The sequence below is a fragment of the Ptychodera flava genome, chromosome 5, assembly GCF_041260155.1.
Source record: "Ptychodera flava strain L36383 chromosome 5, AS_Pfla_20210202, whole genome shotgun sequence".
Lineage (NCBI taxonomy): Eukaryota > Metazoa > Hemichordata > Enteropneusta > Ptychoderidae > Ptychodera > Ptychodera flava.
The window spans coordinates 38,217,259-38,234,112 of NC_091932.1; the positions used below are offsets into that span (position 1 = coordinate 38,217,259).

At 37.6% G+C, this 16,854-nt stretch overlaps 1 protein-coding gene across 2 annotated transcripts; it reads right to left on the reverse strand.

Moving 5' to 3' along the window:
• Positions 1 to 308: 308 nt before the first annotated feature.
• Positions 309 to 13,293, reverse strand: LOC139133848 (uncharacterized). 2 transcript variants are annotated; one of them, XM_070700610.1, is made up of 6 exons: positions 13,224 to 13,293; positions 12,489 to 12,575; positions 12,191 to 12,258; positions 8,867 to 8,988; positions 1,633 to 1,721; positions 309 to 971 (listed from the first exon to the last, which is right to left on the reverse strand). In XM_070700610.1, exons 2-6 carry the CDS (start codon positions 12,565 to 12,567, stop codon positions 946 to 948), a joined length of 384 nt encoding a protein of 127 aa, XP_070556711.1. In that variant the 5' UTR covers positions 12,568 to 12,575; positions 13,224 to 13,293; the 3' UTR covers positions 309 to 945. The 2 variants fall into 2 exon arrangements, 1 of the variants encoding a protein (XP_070556711.1); XR_011552662.1 differs by lacking the exon at positions 1,633 to 1,721.
• Positions 13,294 to 16,854: the final 3,561 nt, after the last annotated feature.

The window sequence follows — 16,854 nt, forward strand, 5'->3', positions numbered from 1 at the left end:
AAATTGATCAGTCAAAATTCTATACACTGACTTTGTAGACCGCATGGCCGGGTTACTTATTGCAAATATGAAGGTCTTAAGCCGTGTCAATTTTGAGAAGAAGGTTTTTAAAGAATTGTTTTTCAGAATTTCGTTGGACTTTTGACCTGCAGCTAAGCTATGGCTATATCTTGTCCCGCATAAGAGTACAAGAGGGCTAGTGTCTAATGAATAATGACCGATATGTGACCAAAATGCACACCTAACTCTTCGCGTTTGCTTCTGACATTTGACCCTCATATCATACTGCACCTCATTAATTAACGAGACGATTCTACAAACAATATCTGGCAAGGCTAATATTTTCATATTTTGAACCTTCGAGAGACAGCAATGTATGAATATTAATTTCATCAAGTTTCAGAAAAGCCAGAATTCCACAGGTATTATACACAAATACCAGAGTTTGCACAATGCTTTGTCGGTAGACATGCAGGTATGAAACTAATCAGTGTCTCGTTTAAACAGAAATTGGCTATAAAATCACTACCTGGCAAGGTGCTGTATGTTCAAGATGCCGTTCAATAATATTGAAGTTCTACTAATATTGTAAGTAACGTTGGTTATGCGCATCGTATCTATCATATTTTGCTTTAATTTCTCATTTTTTCGTGTTGTTTTTTTAATTTCTTCCTTTCGCTATTTCATCGTTTCGTCGATTATAATTAGCCGCTTTCTGTCTTCAAACCGATGACATTGAAGGATAGTCTCAACAGGCATGCCGTTATATTTCACACAATGTACGCAGATGCAATATTTCTACACTAAATGGATTTGATAAATCGACCAAAATTCAACAATTTATTCTTACCTCATCAACTTTAGGGTCGACCATTTGAATAACTCCTATGAGCTGGAGAACGATATAGCAAGCTCCCATTATTAGAAAACATGTTGGCATTCTGTCTAATATTTCTTCTTGATCAAAATATCTGCCAAGCAATTAAGAACGGTACATTATTGTAACATGATATATTTCAAAAAATAAGTGTTCTCTATCGAATTTTGGAATCATTTTCAGAACGCGACAAAAGCTCCGTTTTGTATAAGGAAAGGTATATGGTATATCTGCACTTTATGCGTGACTTACTTGAGGGAACTTGTTCTTTTTGGCAGCAGATTATTTGGATTAATAAAGGTTGTCTGTATTTGATTGAATATAAGAATGCCAACGCTGGCTCCTCCGATTAGTGAACCGCTAACAAAAGCCTTGTTATTCGGGAACCACTGAAAGAACAAAATGCGCCATTGTAAAAAGTATTCATATTTTCCTGGGGAAAAAACACGTAATTATTTAACATTACGGTTGTCCGATAACAGCGTCATAAATCGTCCTCTTGTCAACATTGCAAGTATTCGTAAATGGCTTGCATCATTAATTGCTTTACTGAAACTTCGAGGTGACCATCCTTCTCTAAACTCAAGGTCTCGAACTCAGCTTCATTTTTAAGCTGCTAGAAAATGAGCATTACTGTTGCTTACTCAGTGATTGCGGTACCGTTACACTGGCCAAAGCTTTCAAATGTGTTGCAATCTTCGCGTCATCGTTCCTACACTGTGCAGTCATTCAAAGGCGCCCTCATTATATCTTACCTTCATTCAACAGGCGAGTATTGCACCATGGACCAATGCGCAACCAAGTCCAGTCAGTATTCCGTATGTGACAATTACCAGGTTTGATGCTGAAATATGTGAGGATGATGCCAGCACTGTTATTGTAGAAATTTACACAATGTTTTAATTTGAATATAAAGACATGAGCTACGGTCATAGACGATGGAAGTAATTGTCTGGCCAAATGCAACAACCAGGCCACTTTGTCCAGCCCAATGCAACAACCAGGCCACTTTGTCCAGCCAAATGCAACAGCCAGGCTAATTTGTTCAGCCAAATGCAACAACCAGAGGATAACGGTTCTAATGAAAAAAAAAGGGGCCCGCCGTCTTCTCCAGACTCAGTACATCCGAAAGATCACGTGACGGCGGTACAAAGAGACACGCGTGTTCATACAAACACCCATAGAAATACACATATTTCTATTTGCCTTTGTGCGATTGTTTTGTTAGTAAAAAGGTTCATTCCAATTCTGGGATGCATGAAACGTGATTCAGTTTTCCGAAGAAAACTTACAAGGAAGGAAACGTTATAATCATCATTTGTTCCGAACTTTCAAGTGAGTACGAACAGAAAAAGGAAAAGATATGAGTTTTTCAACATTTGTGAGAAAAGACTTAAGTATCAATAATACTCAGACCGGTAAAAGGCGTTTTCATTAATATATCACCGAAATAAAATAGCAAAGTTCGGCAACATTGAAGAAGTGGTATGGCCACAAATTGATGACATCGAACATAAGTGCGTATACGTTGAAATAATGTCTCTGGTTTGGTCTAAAACGGGACGATAAATAATTTTGAGGTAACCTTGAAAATGGATTCTCATAGGGAACGATTGAACAGCAGGCTTCTCAAGTGTAGGTGAATTCTTTTCTCATCAATGACTGGCAGCCGAACTGTTGAACAAAATTAACTGACAGACAAATGTGTGTCGATTTTACTGATATAATCGATTAAGGACCACTTAAAGATATACGGTCACCTGTTTTTTAATAGCCAATCACAGATTTTACGCGGGTGGCCGCTTTTTAAAAAGGGCGCCTCCGCACGACCAGCCGTGGCATACTTAGCAGCGTCGTCTGCATGTCCTTTGACGTATCAAATATGGAGGACCGACAGCTACAGGTGTTACAGGTAGTACGCTAAGCCCCGCCCCTTTACCATATATGGAATATGCAAATTTACGGTGACCGTGCACCTTTAAGAAGGAATTTGAACCTTTAATATTGTTTATTTCATCGATAATTTTGTACCTTGCTTACATCTTATCTTCACTCTTTGTGTGGTGATAATATTTACTGTACCATTGACTTAGGTAGCCCTACTGTACCAATGACTTAGGTAGCTCTACCATTATTATGAATTTGATATTCACGCAATAATGTACCCGCTCCCGGCCCTTAATGGACTCAAGCAAACTAACCACAACATAATACAAAGAGCGAAGCCGAGCACATTATGTTATGGACAGTTTGCTTGAGTCAATTAGGGACTGGTCAGTTTCTTCGGCCTGGGGGGGGGGGGGTTGGATTATTTTTTGCCGACGTCAAAAAGTGGCTGACCCCCCCTATTCCAAATTTTGAAAACAGGGTGACCCCCCTATTCCAAATTTCGAAAACAGGGTGAACCCCCCCCCCCCGGCGCGCGACATAGGTGAAACAAAAGGCGGACATAAATTATATATATATATATATATAATATATATATATATATATATATATATATATATATATATATATATATTATATTTTACATTTTACATATATTTATATTTTAAATAGTCATTCTATGTTTTAATGAAATTGTTGACATGTCAGTTGTAAGATAGGAATTTCAAAGTGTCAATCTTAAAGTTTGAATACAGTACATTTTGAATGAGCTGTGAATGTATTTCACACTTTCTATGCTTAACCAGATGTCCTGAACTGTTGTACAGAAATGGATGTCAATCATTAATATCAAAGAGGAAAAAGCAGTGAATCAAAAAATTTGATGGGTGTTAAGACTTGCCAACCATCCAATAAATCTCCTGAGGAGCCATAGAGAGTTTTTTAGCCAAATCTGATGTGTACAGTGTCTGAGAGGACCTTTTCTTGTAACATTGAAACCATAAAAGCACAGCTAATAATGACAAAAACTGCCTTTTTTAACTGTTATTTGTTCATAAAAAAGCATCTTTCTACAGAAAACCTGTGACACAAAGGAAAATAGTTGCATGAATGAGAAGGAAAGATATCTTGTCATTTTTCTATCTCTACAATAAGTCACTGTATCAAATATATATTGTGAAATATTTGTGCATGTTGCTTTCTCATACAGAAACTCATAGAGAGAATAGAAAAGTATCAGGAATTTGCATGGTGACCCCCCCTATCACCAAAGTCAAAAACAGGGTGACCCCTATGAATCCACCGCCCCCCCCCCTAATCTGAAGAAACTGACCAGTCCATTATGGGTCTTGAGGGGGTACATTGTTGCTATTATTTTACAGTTTTGGCAAAGCCAGTGTATTTATAAATTTATAAAAGAAAACTGAGTTCAGAGCCATAGTGAACATCGTCCGGCATGATATGTCATGGAATCATTAAATAAATACATTTACATACGCTCTACACTGTACTGTACAGGCACGTCTATAACACACAAAATGAGCGTTACATATTTAGTTCAAATTTGGAAATAGAAAATGAAATGTTTTTGAGGAAATGAAAGGTAATTGCGTCCCTACCGTCTATAGCGAACTTGAAACAACAACTTTCGATATAATGTTATTCAAAAAGCTTAATGTCAGGCATAATAAACCCGAACATTCATGCATCGACATCAGCAACGTCTGTTGCGGCGAGCTGGAGGGTATCAGCTGATCGATACGATCAGGATGCGTCCCTTGTAGTACCACATTCAATTATAAACAATATCAACAGAGTTCCATCATGTCATTCTAATGTTTAAATTTCATTAATAATTTCGTCCCAAGTTTAATTTTCGATGGCTTCTTGAAAAGAGCTATTGCGTTTCGGTGAGCGGCAAAACTCGACGTAAACGAGTGGCATATTGGTAAAGTTGACAAATATACTGAAGAGGCTTTGTCGGGGATTAGTCGAAACCGATCATAAAAGTTTTCTCTGATTTACGACTGATGCATCAGGAATACGTAGACCAGATGTTAGATCAACTGAGCGCCCACGGTCGTCATGACGATTGTTGGTCGTAGCTGACCTTGGACCGAGGCTTTGGATGGCTCCGGAGTTATTTCCGTAGACGCTGTAACCTCCACAAATGTAATAATCTCCACAAATGTAATATCAACCACAATTGTAATAAAATCAACCACAAATGTAATAAAATAGTCAACCATTAATGTAACAACCCGCAACCACAAATGTAATATAAATGTAAACATAGGGCCAAAGTCCCTGAAGCTACTATAGACATGGATACAAAATTAAGTATTTCCTTACTGTATGAAATTATCTCACTAAGGTCATCCTACGGACAAGTAAACTAAATATTAAAGCTGTCTGACCAGCGGTTTTGAAAGAACAAGCAACTCAACATTGACAGAGCTCTGTTGAGTTATGTAGAGAATAACCTTTTGTGACACATGTATTGATGAAGAAGGTGGATATCTTTGATTAACATTGTGAGTTCTGTTTAATAAGTTGAGACTGTACATACTCAGAGAAAGCACACTGAAGAGACAAAGGTTTGAAACTTAAGAAGTTCAAGGTCATCAAAAGCATTATATGGAATCGTGTTACACTTTCATTGCACTGTTTACACAGATTGCATAATTGCTATAAATAGCACATGAGGAATCTTTATACAGCCCAGCTTTACCATAAAAACCCTATCACTTTGACCACTCTTTTAATTGACCACTCTATTTTTTTCCTCAAAAAGTAATTTATTTTATCCTTACCAAGTCAACCATAAATGGAAATTAGAACTTTCTCTATCTCTATCTCTATTGACTATTTTGAGCAATTTCTTTTAGATAACATACAGGGCACAATAAATGACGGTTCAGATATGTCAAAGTTGGGATTCAGGAAAGTTGCCTTTACTGTTTTAATCCTCCAAGATGGTAAGCATTTCACTATGAACTGTCAAAAAAAGTTGAACTTTCTGATAATTCTACACTAAAATTATTTTGGCTTTGATGATTTCCTAATTAATTCAATTATTTAAAATCATATTAATTATTTTTTTCTGGGTGAATTGATAGGGTTTATACAGTACAAGAATTACATACAATGTAAGTCAAATTTTGACCAAAAATGACAAAAAATTCCTTAAAAATACAGATTTGCATATTTCATCACAATTTGAACAAGTCTAAGTTGGGTTACCCCTAGGGACCTGTATACCAAATAACAAAGCTGTCTGACCAGCGGTTATGAAGTAGAAGATTTTTTACCAAAAACACCTTTTTTGGCATTAATTTGCCTATTTTCAACAATATCAAAAAATTAAAAAAAACAGTTTCTCAAAATCGTATTTTTCATCTACACAACAAATATCAAATCAGTAAGTACTGCGGTTCTCAAGATATTTGAGTGGACGGACGCCTCACAAACGGACATACATACATACATACATACATACATACATACATACATACATACATACATACAGACTGACGACGGACGCCGGACGGATACCCATCCCAATAGCTTCTATAGACTATAGTCTATAGTAGGAAATAAAACTCAACCATAAATGTAATAAAGTTGAACTTGCATATGTGATCACTCGTTTATCAATGCCCTGAGTAAATAATAAAACATGGTGACGAGAACATATATTCAATCTAGTAAAAAACAATACGAACAATACCTTGAACACAGTAGAACAAATTTAGACATCCTGGCATCCCTAGTGAAGGAACAAACTTCAAGTGGGACAACATAGGAATACAGACAATCTGTCGATTATTCCACACAATTTATCCACTGAAGACGAATTTGAGGCAATTGATTAAGAAAGTACGGCAATTTTCGAAAAACGGCGTTAAAGGATCGTGGTGTTATACAGTCTTCCCCACTCTCATGCTGGAGTAGAGACTGCACTTACATTCATATTACAGCTGTGTCTCGCCGTGGCCAATCAGTGCTATACACAAAACGTAAAAACTATCTACTGTTGATTGACCAATCAGAGTGCTCAATTCAGGGTGTTTTATTTACTCGTAAAGCCTTGGTCACCAAATTCCAGAAACGAATGACAGTGCCGTAGTAAAGTACTGTCCAATTAAAAGTGAACATGTTATATTCTGTAGACATCTGGTACGTTTTAATATTCAAATTTGGTAACACAGCGGAAACCAGCTGCAACACAAAATCTGCTGTGCCCTAGGCATTTATATAATGTGCCCTAGGGCATTTACAGGATGTTCCATTACATTGGAAGGCTATTTCACAAATAAAAGTTTTAATTCATATCCTAAACATGTTGCATTGACAAAGGGGACGGTTGACGTAAACACATTGAAAACGAAAATATATCAGTTAGGGGTGATAGTTTTTAAGTCGGATAAAACCCTCGTACTCGGGCTCTTCTGGTATATAAAGTCCAACCCTACGATAAAATGTCTCGGCCTGCGGCCTCGACATTTTATCGTTGGGTTGGACTTTATATACCAGAAGAGCCCTCGTACTCGGGCTTTATCCTATACAGTGAAACGTAAAATACACTTTCAAATATACGTACAAACACACTAAAACGCAAACAATCAAGATATGAATAATGTGTGGAGTTGCTTTCCTTATTACATAGATCAATATTTAAGGGCTAATTCCTCAATTGCAACGACAAAATAGATTTATTACATTTATGGTTGATAAGTATTACATTTATGGGTGTTTTTTTTATTACATTTATGGTTACCATTTATTACATTTGTGGTTGGTGTTTTTATTACATTTATGGTTGATTTTTGTTACATTTATGGGCGATATTACATTTATGGGTGCATTTTATTACAATTGTGGTTGATATTACATTTGTGGAGATTATTACATTTGTGGAGGTTACAGACGCTACCGGACAAGTTTGATGACAGCTGTCGTTGTTGGTCCGTTGATAGCTGGTTCGAATAGCTTTTCACGCTTGCTTCGTCACATGGCCACTGACGTACATAATATGTCGTGTGTAAAACGCAGCATCATGTAGGAGTTTGCAAGCGTACGTATACTTTTTCACCTACATCAATCAAGCAATCCATGTTGTAAACAACGTAGTACTGCACATTGCAGTACTACGTGGCGTAGCGTCGTTCACCTATTTCCTACCCTTTTCCTGACCGTGTTCATGTTCCTCCGTCCATATTCAGATGAGGGAAACTTTCATTCGTAATTCGTGATTTCATAATACATATTACCAATTTCGGGTTACTTGTAATACACACACACACACACACACACACACACACACACACACACAAACAACACACACACATATATATATATATATTATTTTATATATATATTTGAACAAGTTTCGTCAATTTTGATCAAGTCAATTAAGATATATATCACTAATTCGGAAAGTTCATTAAATATGCAAATATTAATTCTCTTTCATGTCACCCCCTAATACCTTTTACTGCTGATACATCTAGGTGTGGTCAACATTTGTAGCAAATCTCATCAAATTATGTGCAGTCGTTCTCAATGTATATCCGTTTTTTCTAAAATCATTTATTATGCAAATGAGCAAAAAGTAAGCAAGCGACGCCCACCAAAATCTGATCAGTTCTTGCCATAAGCAAAGTAAATCTATGTACCAGATTTGATTTTGATTTGATTAGCCGTTCTTGAGATATCGGGCACACAGACAGACGGACAGACAGACGGATAGAAAGACGGATAGACAGACAGACAGACAGACAGTTGCAACTTCATCAACTTGTGGCTGTGCAACTTCTTAAACTATGACAAAAGTGAACACGCACCCCCCACACACAGACACACAGACAGACAGACAGACACAGACACAGACATATATATATATATATATATATATATATATATATATATATATATATATATATATATATATATATATATATATATATATATTGTATCTTCAGAGGCATTGCAATTTTCCGAACTGGATTGTGTGTTTACATTCCGGTCAAAGTTATTCTATGTTAGGTGGACTCAATTGAAGTTGGTATGTTAGCCTACCATTTTTCTTGGTGTTATTACCTGTAAATGATACTGCTAACAGACACAGTCAAGCGAGCTCCGATCTTCCTGTGAAATAGACCACCGAAATACATACACGATCCAAGCATCGATACATATGCTACAACTATCCATGTCGCCATCTGAAAATGCAAGAAATGGCGGCTTAATCTACAAATATATGAACATAACTTTTCGTTCAAATCGATGGTCATTGAAAAGATTCACATTGCCATATCAAGGTTGGTAAAGTCTTTAATTGTTATGTCGGACCAATGGTCACCTTTCCGCACCATTGATGAATAAAATGTAGGGCTGTAAAATTAAAATCGAAAGTCCTGACTATGAAGGTTTTCCAAAACGCTTGTAGTGTGTGTCATTGTCAACGAAAGAATTGCCTGACAAATGTGGTCGAGGTTCCCTGTTCAGATGCAGCCAACGGAGCTATTCATCGAAAAAGCTATTCCGGAAGCATTTTTTGAGGGCAGGGGAATTTTAATTTTACTAGGGCAGGGGACATATTTTTAGGTGGCAGGGGAGCAAATTTTAGTTTTTTTGTCGGGCAGGGTAGATATTGGTTTACTGTCCTGGGAACAGGGCTTGGCGAAAAACGGGGAGAGGGGAAGCTACTTTAAAACGGGCAGGGAAATTTCAGCCATGGTGTTTCCGGGGATGGGGACACAGTGCAAGTACTTATACCTTTTAAAGGTTACCCAGACTACTTAGCCTATCGATTGACCCCAAATCTCACTCTATGTACTGCGAGATGGAAACCAAATAGAAGGCCACTGCAGTATGTGTCTGCATGGGAACGTTAATTTTCTGGAATATTTTTTCTCAGGGCAGGGGAAAATCGACAGGTTTTTTCATCACAGGGTAGGGTAGCTTCATGTCTGCAGGGGAAATGGAATGACAAAATTTCGAGGGGAATTTTTTCCAGGGCAGGGGAAACCGGCAAGTTTTTTTTCGCCACAGGGCAGGGGAGCTTCAAACATTCACAGTGGGGAGGGGAAACAGGCAAAAATATGTGGGGAGCGGGTAAAAATGAAGTTTGAGTGCGGCAGGGTAAGTCGAAAAATTTTCAGTGGGAGGGCAAATTATGAACAGCTAATTAATTACCCTCTTGACTTAAAATTAGTCAGTTCACATTACTTGTCATGTACAATATATCTTATCATAGTAAGGACCTCTTTAAAAGTGCATTGTTCATTGGCTGCACCTGAAGTAATGGCGGGGTGACTAGCGGCTACTCCCCTTGATCAAACACGTTGTTTCAGCGTTACATAGCGTTATCACCGTCTGCATAATTTTTCCAACCGTTTTGTTGCTTTCGCGCACGTCAAAAATTGGAAATTGTAATTGCATGAAAAGGATTGGTACCGAGTATTGTGAATAGGATCTAGTCCCACAAAGCACTCAATCTCTAGAACGCTGCTGTATTATGTATCTGAAATAGTACGTGGCTAAGAACTTGAAACAGAAGTTATGTTATGCAGTAAGAATATCTACAGTGACCTAAAATTCTGAAAACATGACAATATCAAAGCTATTTCGAAGGTCTCCGCCATTCCTTAAATGTTGATAATGCGTAAGGGGTGGACCATTTGATATCCTGGGGGGGGGGGGCTTGGAAGATTTGGGGGAAAAAAAAGATGCCAGGTGGAGTTGCTCGAAAAAAAAATCTGGCTTTAAGTGGCTGATGGAAAAACAATTATGGACCATTGCGACTCGGAAAAAAAAATCTTGGCAATTGTTCGATGCACACTGCAGCATCAATAAAAATCCAGCAGTAGCTCTGGAGTTTCATAAAGCATAAACCATTTCAAGTTTGAGGAACAATAACTGAATATGAACAATTGTACAGTATACATGACCTTCTGATTAGAGGAAGTATGCTGAAATTGAAATTGCTCACCAGTGTTTTCCAGAAATGTGTAAATCTGAATGTATGGATTTTGTCAAAATACCACAAGAAGAGAGACAGCCTGCAAACATTTACTATTATCGTTTGCGTATAGAAAACTCATAACAATGAAAAAATGCGTAGAGACTCAATCCAATGCGTAATATTATTACGCATTGGATCGACTCTCTACACATTTTTTCATTCTTATGAGTTTTCTATATACGCATGTTTTATTCGTAAATGCGAACACTGTTATAGTGAATTATCTTACCAATGTTTTTCTTAACAAAAGCGAATGTGTTTTGATTAGAATTGAATGAGTTTGATGGTTTTGGGGAAACTACTATGTGGTAATGAAGAATGGGAAATGGGCAATGAAATGAGCAGACAGCAGGTGATTTAAGATTAAATGTTACATCTTCACTGCAAATAAAACCATAAGTGTGTCATAAATAATACAACAAAACAAAATCATGTTTGTTTGTTTTGTTGTATGTGAGCCACGTCTAAGACACACAACAAAAGTACTGTTTCAGTCTGTAAATGTCACCTCAGATGCCACCAGAGAAAACCATTTCCACTCCAAAATTTCATTTTTCGCCTTGCGAGAGGGGGGACACCCCCCTCTCGCGCTCTCCCCCCCTCGTTCGCTACGCTCACTCGCCACTCAGTCGCTTCGCTCCCTCGCAGTCCACCCGTCTACTTTCTTAAATTACCCGGCTACTTTCAATGTAAGGACAACACTGACAAGTAAATGCCATAAATGTACATGATTTTACAAATATGTTTTTGTAAAGTGAATCAAAAAATGTACATGTATTTACATATCTTTGTTTAGTTTCTTGAATATATTCTGTGTGCGATAGAACAGCACATGTTACTGGGTGTGAAAAACCAAGCAAACAAACATTGCACCGAAATTTGGTAAAAAAAAATATATATATCTCGAAGAAGGAAAGTGAAAAAAAAAGTTGCCAGCATATGCCCTGTAGAAAAAAAATAATTCATGGTGAAGCACGTGGGGAAAAAAATAATGGCTCTCCACCAATCTTCCAAGCCCCCCCCCCCCCGGATATCAAATGGTCCACCCCTAATTGTGTGGTTGCAATTCGCAACTTCGCAAGAACGTGATCTGGAATGGCGCGACCCACATAAAATAGAGGAATTTTCTACGTGGTATGCAGGAGATTTATAAAATCATAGTAGGATATTGATAATAATAATATGACAGTAAAAAAAAGTTAATTGAAAACTCGGTCTCGCGTCACAGAGAACCCAAGATGAAAGCCCTGGCGTAACATATGGCGTAAATAATAAATGGATTTCTACAAAACATTGGCAGGCACATATCCATAACAGTGCAGCTTAAAGCTTGATCATGCCCCCACTAAGCCAGACGAACCAACAATTGTAATCATAAACAAGACAATATATCTCACCTCGTATGTAAGATCTGTTGGTTTACTTCGTTTTCTGATGTACGAGGTCAAGTACGGCGAAATATTTCCTGCATGAATTACAAGGAAAATGTAACTTATCAAAAATCAACAGTCATATCAATCCATGATATTGAACAGCAGTGTCCAAATGAAGTGACTGTAAGCAGAAACAGACGTACACAAGGGAATGAGATCTTGAAATTTCAGTTCATGGTTCCCTGTCACGTCAAGATTCTCTTGAATACGCTATTTGATTTTGATTAACGGTGAAATATGATACATATACCAAACGTATTACCCTGTGTGATATTGACTAATATTCCACCAGAAACCACAGCTATCCCGCGCCATTTGTGACTCGATCCGACTTGGGACATGGTTGATTCTGTTATTGGACAGGAAAGATGTATAGTTAATCTATGGCATTTAGATTGGCTTAACATATAGTCTACACTATAGCCTGATCTTTCTTTCCTGTTTGAAGCGCCTCTCTGTATTTACGTTACCTCTAGCAATATATTGTTAGCGGTGCTCTGTTCTGTGTCTTATTGATAGTCGACCTCAGCAGCATATAAGCTTGCCCCGTAGTGTGTGTCTTCCTTGATTGACAACTGAAGTACTCGATAAATGCGATGAAAATCTCTAAATCACTCTGAAACTTTAGCACTGGTTCACTCCAATTAGGTAGAAACCTCGAATGAAGGACTCCACAGTGCTTAAATCAGCCATTATACTCTTTGACAAAAGACACATCATACTCAAAAGTAAACAATGATATGAAGAATATGGATGATACAAGTACCTGGAATTTGACCATACAGAATGCAGAATTCTAGCAGACAGATATAATGCAAACTTCATGGAAATAAACATCGTCAACGTATAAAAGAAACATTCAATTCGGCCAAGACAATGTCAATTCATAAGAAGCTAAATTGTTCTCGTTGACCATTGGGCAAGTTGTCTGAGATGTACACAAACAACAAATTCAACTAAATGTTAGAAGACGCTGGCAATTCTTGTGTAAACATACCTGAGGGATGATTCTACAGCTGATCTTATCGACGCCGTATGTCCTTGGTACGTGATTTATTGTGAGTTTGAAAACCTCAATAGGACAAAAATAATAGATTCAATAAAGTACTACTTCAATTGCTTATGTAATGACGTACGGATATAGGATATAGAAAGACAAAGCAATAAAAACAGCTACTTTGAATTCCCTTTATCAGCGGACTTATTAATGGAAAATAATTCAGAAAAGAAAAAAATAAGCATAGTCAGTCGTATGAATGGACTCGTTGTCTTTTGAAAAGCTGTCATACATGATAATGATGCTGTTTACTGTCCGGCAAGGGAGACCATATACGTTCGTATAAGAGGTGCAGCCAACGGAGCTATTCATCGAAAAAGCTATTCCAGGAGCAATTTTGAGGGCAGGGGAATTTTAATTTTGCTAGGGCAGGGGACATGTTTTTAGGTGGCAGGGGAGCAAACTTTAGTTTTTTTTGTAGGGCAGGGGGATATCGGTTGATTCTCCTGGGGACAGGGCTTGGCGAAAAACTTTTTGAGGGGAATTGTTTCTAGGGCAGGGGAAATTGGCAAGTTTTTTCGCCACAGGGCGGGGGAGCTTCAAAAATTGACAGTGGGGAGGGGAAACAGGCAAAAGTAAGTGGGGAGTGGGTAAAAATGAAGTTTGAGTGTGGGAGGGTAAGTCGAAAAAATTTCTGTGGGAGGGCACATTATGAAAAGCTAATTAATTACCCTCTTGACTTAAAATTATTCAGTTCACATTATTTGTCATGCACAATATATCTTATCATAGTAAGGACCTTTTTAAAGTGCATTGTTCGTTGGCTGCACCTGGTATAAACCTACTGGCGTATGATAATATATGCCAGTAATTATGCATTTGTGTCCGTTTGTTGATCATTTGCTCTATTCGATCAATTGAACTATTTACTCGTATTTGTCTAGCTAGCTAGCTTTTTGTTTGCCCCTATACAATTCTGGCACTTGAGTTATGGTAGGTCTCAGTTAAAAGGGAAGTTCACCAAGGATGATTTTTTTAATTATCACTCGATTCCATTGTTAAACGGCAGGGAAAGCTTGTGGTGTATTCGGTGGTTAGTAGTAAACAGCAACACAAAATCTGATAGTGGACAATTTATTATAAGTGATTCATCGTTTATGCAAGGATACCTAGTATAAACAATAGTTATGTAAATACGCACAGCCTGGTTTGAGCGTTGGCGGGTGGACAATGCCATATCGATCGAAAGATGATCCCTTCCATATCACGTGATGCAAGCTCCAAGCCTGGAGCTTTTTCCCATGATTCAAATTACACGGAGTTGATGAAGCCCTAAAATGCAACTTCCTGTACTATTTTTATCGGCTTTTGTAAAAAAACGCGCGAGTTATAAGATAGCTTTCCCGGGCTAAGTGACCACAAAGCTAGCACATATGTAAAAATCATCCTTGGTGAATATCCCCTTTAAGAGGGTTGGTACATTTTCTTTGGATTCATGTTATTCAGTTGTCGACATAGAGGAAATTCAACAACAGTCTTTAGCGAAAACCGAACATTAAAATTGACCATGTGCATGCCACTCTCAACAAGCACTGAATCCGGAAAAGGATTTTAAAAATATTTCCTCCACTTTGATCGTCAGCGTGAACATCGCCTTTGGCAGCAAGGTCCTGGAAACGTGTGACTGACTCAGTTTGAGTAAAACCGCACTCCTTTAAACGACAAAGCAAATACGACAGTATAGTCAGTTGTTCTCGACGTCAAAGATGACGACGCTTTGCTTGCTTTGACTGGTTTAGTCTCGGTTACCCAGACTGCTATGCAGCGCTCTCCATCGGCAGCACCTCCAGATGAAAGCCTCACAGAGCAGTCTGGCTAACCGAGAACAATCATTGTTTGTGCTGCCTTTAAATGAACAATGGCGGCTTATGTTGTTTCAGTTGATATCATCTTATTCGGGGGGTGGGGAAGACAAAATAAAAATGTATTTTGCATTCCAGGAGTCATCTGTTTTAGACAATCCATTATACTCACTCGCATATTTCTCTAAAAATCGAAAAAGGCTGACGTTAACCCTCTTACTGTTAGTTTTATCAACATTTGAGAGAGGTGTATTTTGGCCAATTTTTGAAATTAGTCCTATTGCCTTCTTACAATATAGCTGCACTTTGAAACCCCTGATGGCCTGTTGATGTCAGTTTTCATTGCTAACACGTAGAACATTGAGACACTATCACGAGACCGTGAACCAACAATCCTAGAAGTGAGGGTGATATTTACGTAGTCATTATACTTAAGGTAGAATACGCCTCGGGGACAGATATTCGGACTCTCAAACGTTTACAATTCTTTTCAAATCTACCACTTGTGTGGGTTCATTTTAAAGCTCTTGGTGTAAGCAAACTTTTCACCGTCTTATTTTTTCGAGAATCAAAAATTTTATTTTTCTCCATAGAGTTAACATAGAGATGGCGGCCATTTTGAATTTCAAATATTTGTAAATGTTAGGTAATTTGTTTCTATAGTACTTAAATTTGCATTGTGACTCCCCGATATTTTATTCTTGATTCGGAAAGAGAACGGTTGGAAGATTCCTTGAGTAAAGTTTGAGCAAAAGTTTAAGTCTTTCACTTCCTTAATATGCGAATACTTTTAAAAAATCTCTTCATTTTCTTTGCCAATGGAAAAAAGTCGTTGAAAAAGACTTAGACCAGCCTGTAATTTAGGTGATATAATTGCATGTAACTGAAGTCAAATAATGTTGCAATTAGAAAGTGTGACCGTTAAGCATAGGTATTTATAGTCATAGCAATATGTCATAGCATCTTGCCTTTGTGCCAAGTTTAATCGGAATTGGTCGAGGCATATCTGAGTAATGGCTCCAGCCTTACAATAATCAAAACAAAAGTTCTTCCAGGTGACAAAAATGGATCATGCCGCATAAAACAATCGTTGTGCCTTGCGGATACTATGCTCTTGTGCCAATATTTTATGGAAATGTCGTAGTTGCCGAATGAAACTCCTTATTTTTTCCCTAAAAAAATCAAGTTATATCCACAAATTGGAAATTGCAAAGTGCTGCTGGGAGAGAAATTAAAGAACTAGAAATACAATTCAAAATAGGTAGATCACCTTTCAGAGTACAGATGTGAATGAAATTTTCTTGGTCATTCGATTCCCTAACACTTAAGTCATACAAAGTGATGGAAGAAAAAAGGATGTCACGATAAGCACTGTGTTTTTTTGCATTCTGTGACACAGTGAAATTCATACTCGACTGAGGATTAAATGTTTATATAGCCTTTCGTTTACAGGAGTGTTTGACCTTCTAGCTAATTCTATCTATAGGGTGTGACCAGAAATTCTAACTTTTGACAGCCATTTCCGATAGCTTAACTTTTCAATATCTAACAAATAATTTCCCAATAATTTTCAAATCCAAAATCAGCCTTAAACAGTCTGTACGTTCTCAGCGTTTCAAGATTCCACATTCCCTTTATATGATCTCAAACGCAGGTAAAGACGGAGGCCTGGAACAGTCACGAACATGCAGCCGACTTCGTTTGGATCAAACATTTCTCTACAGTTTGTATATGTCATCTAAACTCTATGTCTTCTAGACATATTGTGC

Excerpts from the sequence above, each read along its gene's own strand:
- LOC139133848 (XM_070700610.1), bottom strand. The coding sequence starts at position 12,567 with ATGTCCCAAGTCGGATCGAGTCACAAATGGCGCGGGATAGCTGTGGTT. Across the intron at positions 8,989-12,190 it reads CAACAGATCTTACATACGAG|ATGGCGACATGGATAGTTGT; the intron begins GTGAGATATATT and ends TTGCATTTTCAG. Across the intron at positions 972-1,632 it reads TACTCGCCTGTTGAATGAAG|ATATTTTGATCAAGAAGAAA; the intron begins GTAAGATATAAT and ends ATTGCTTGGCAG.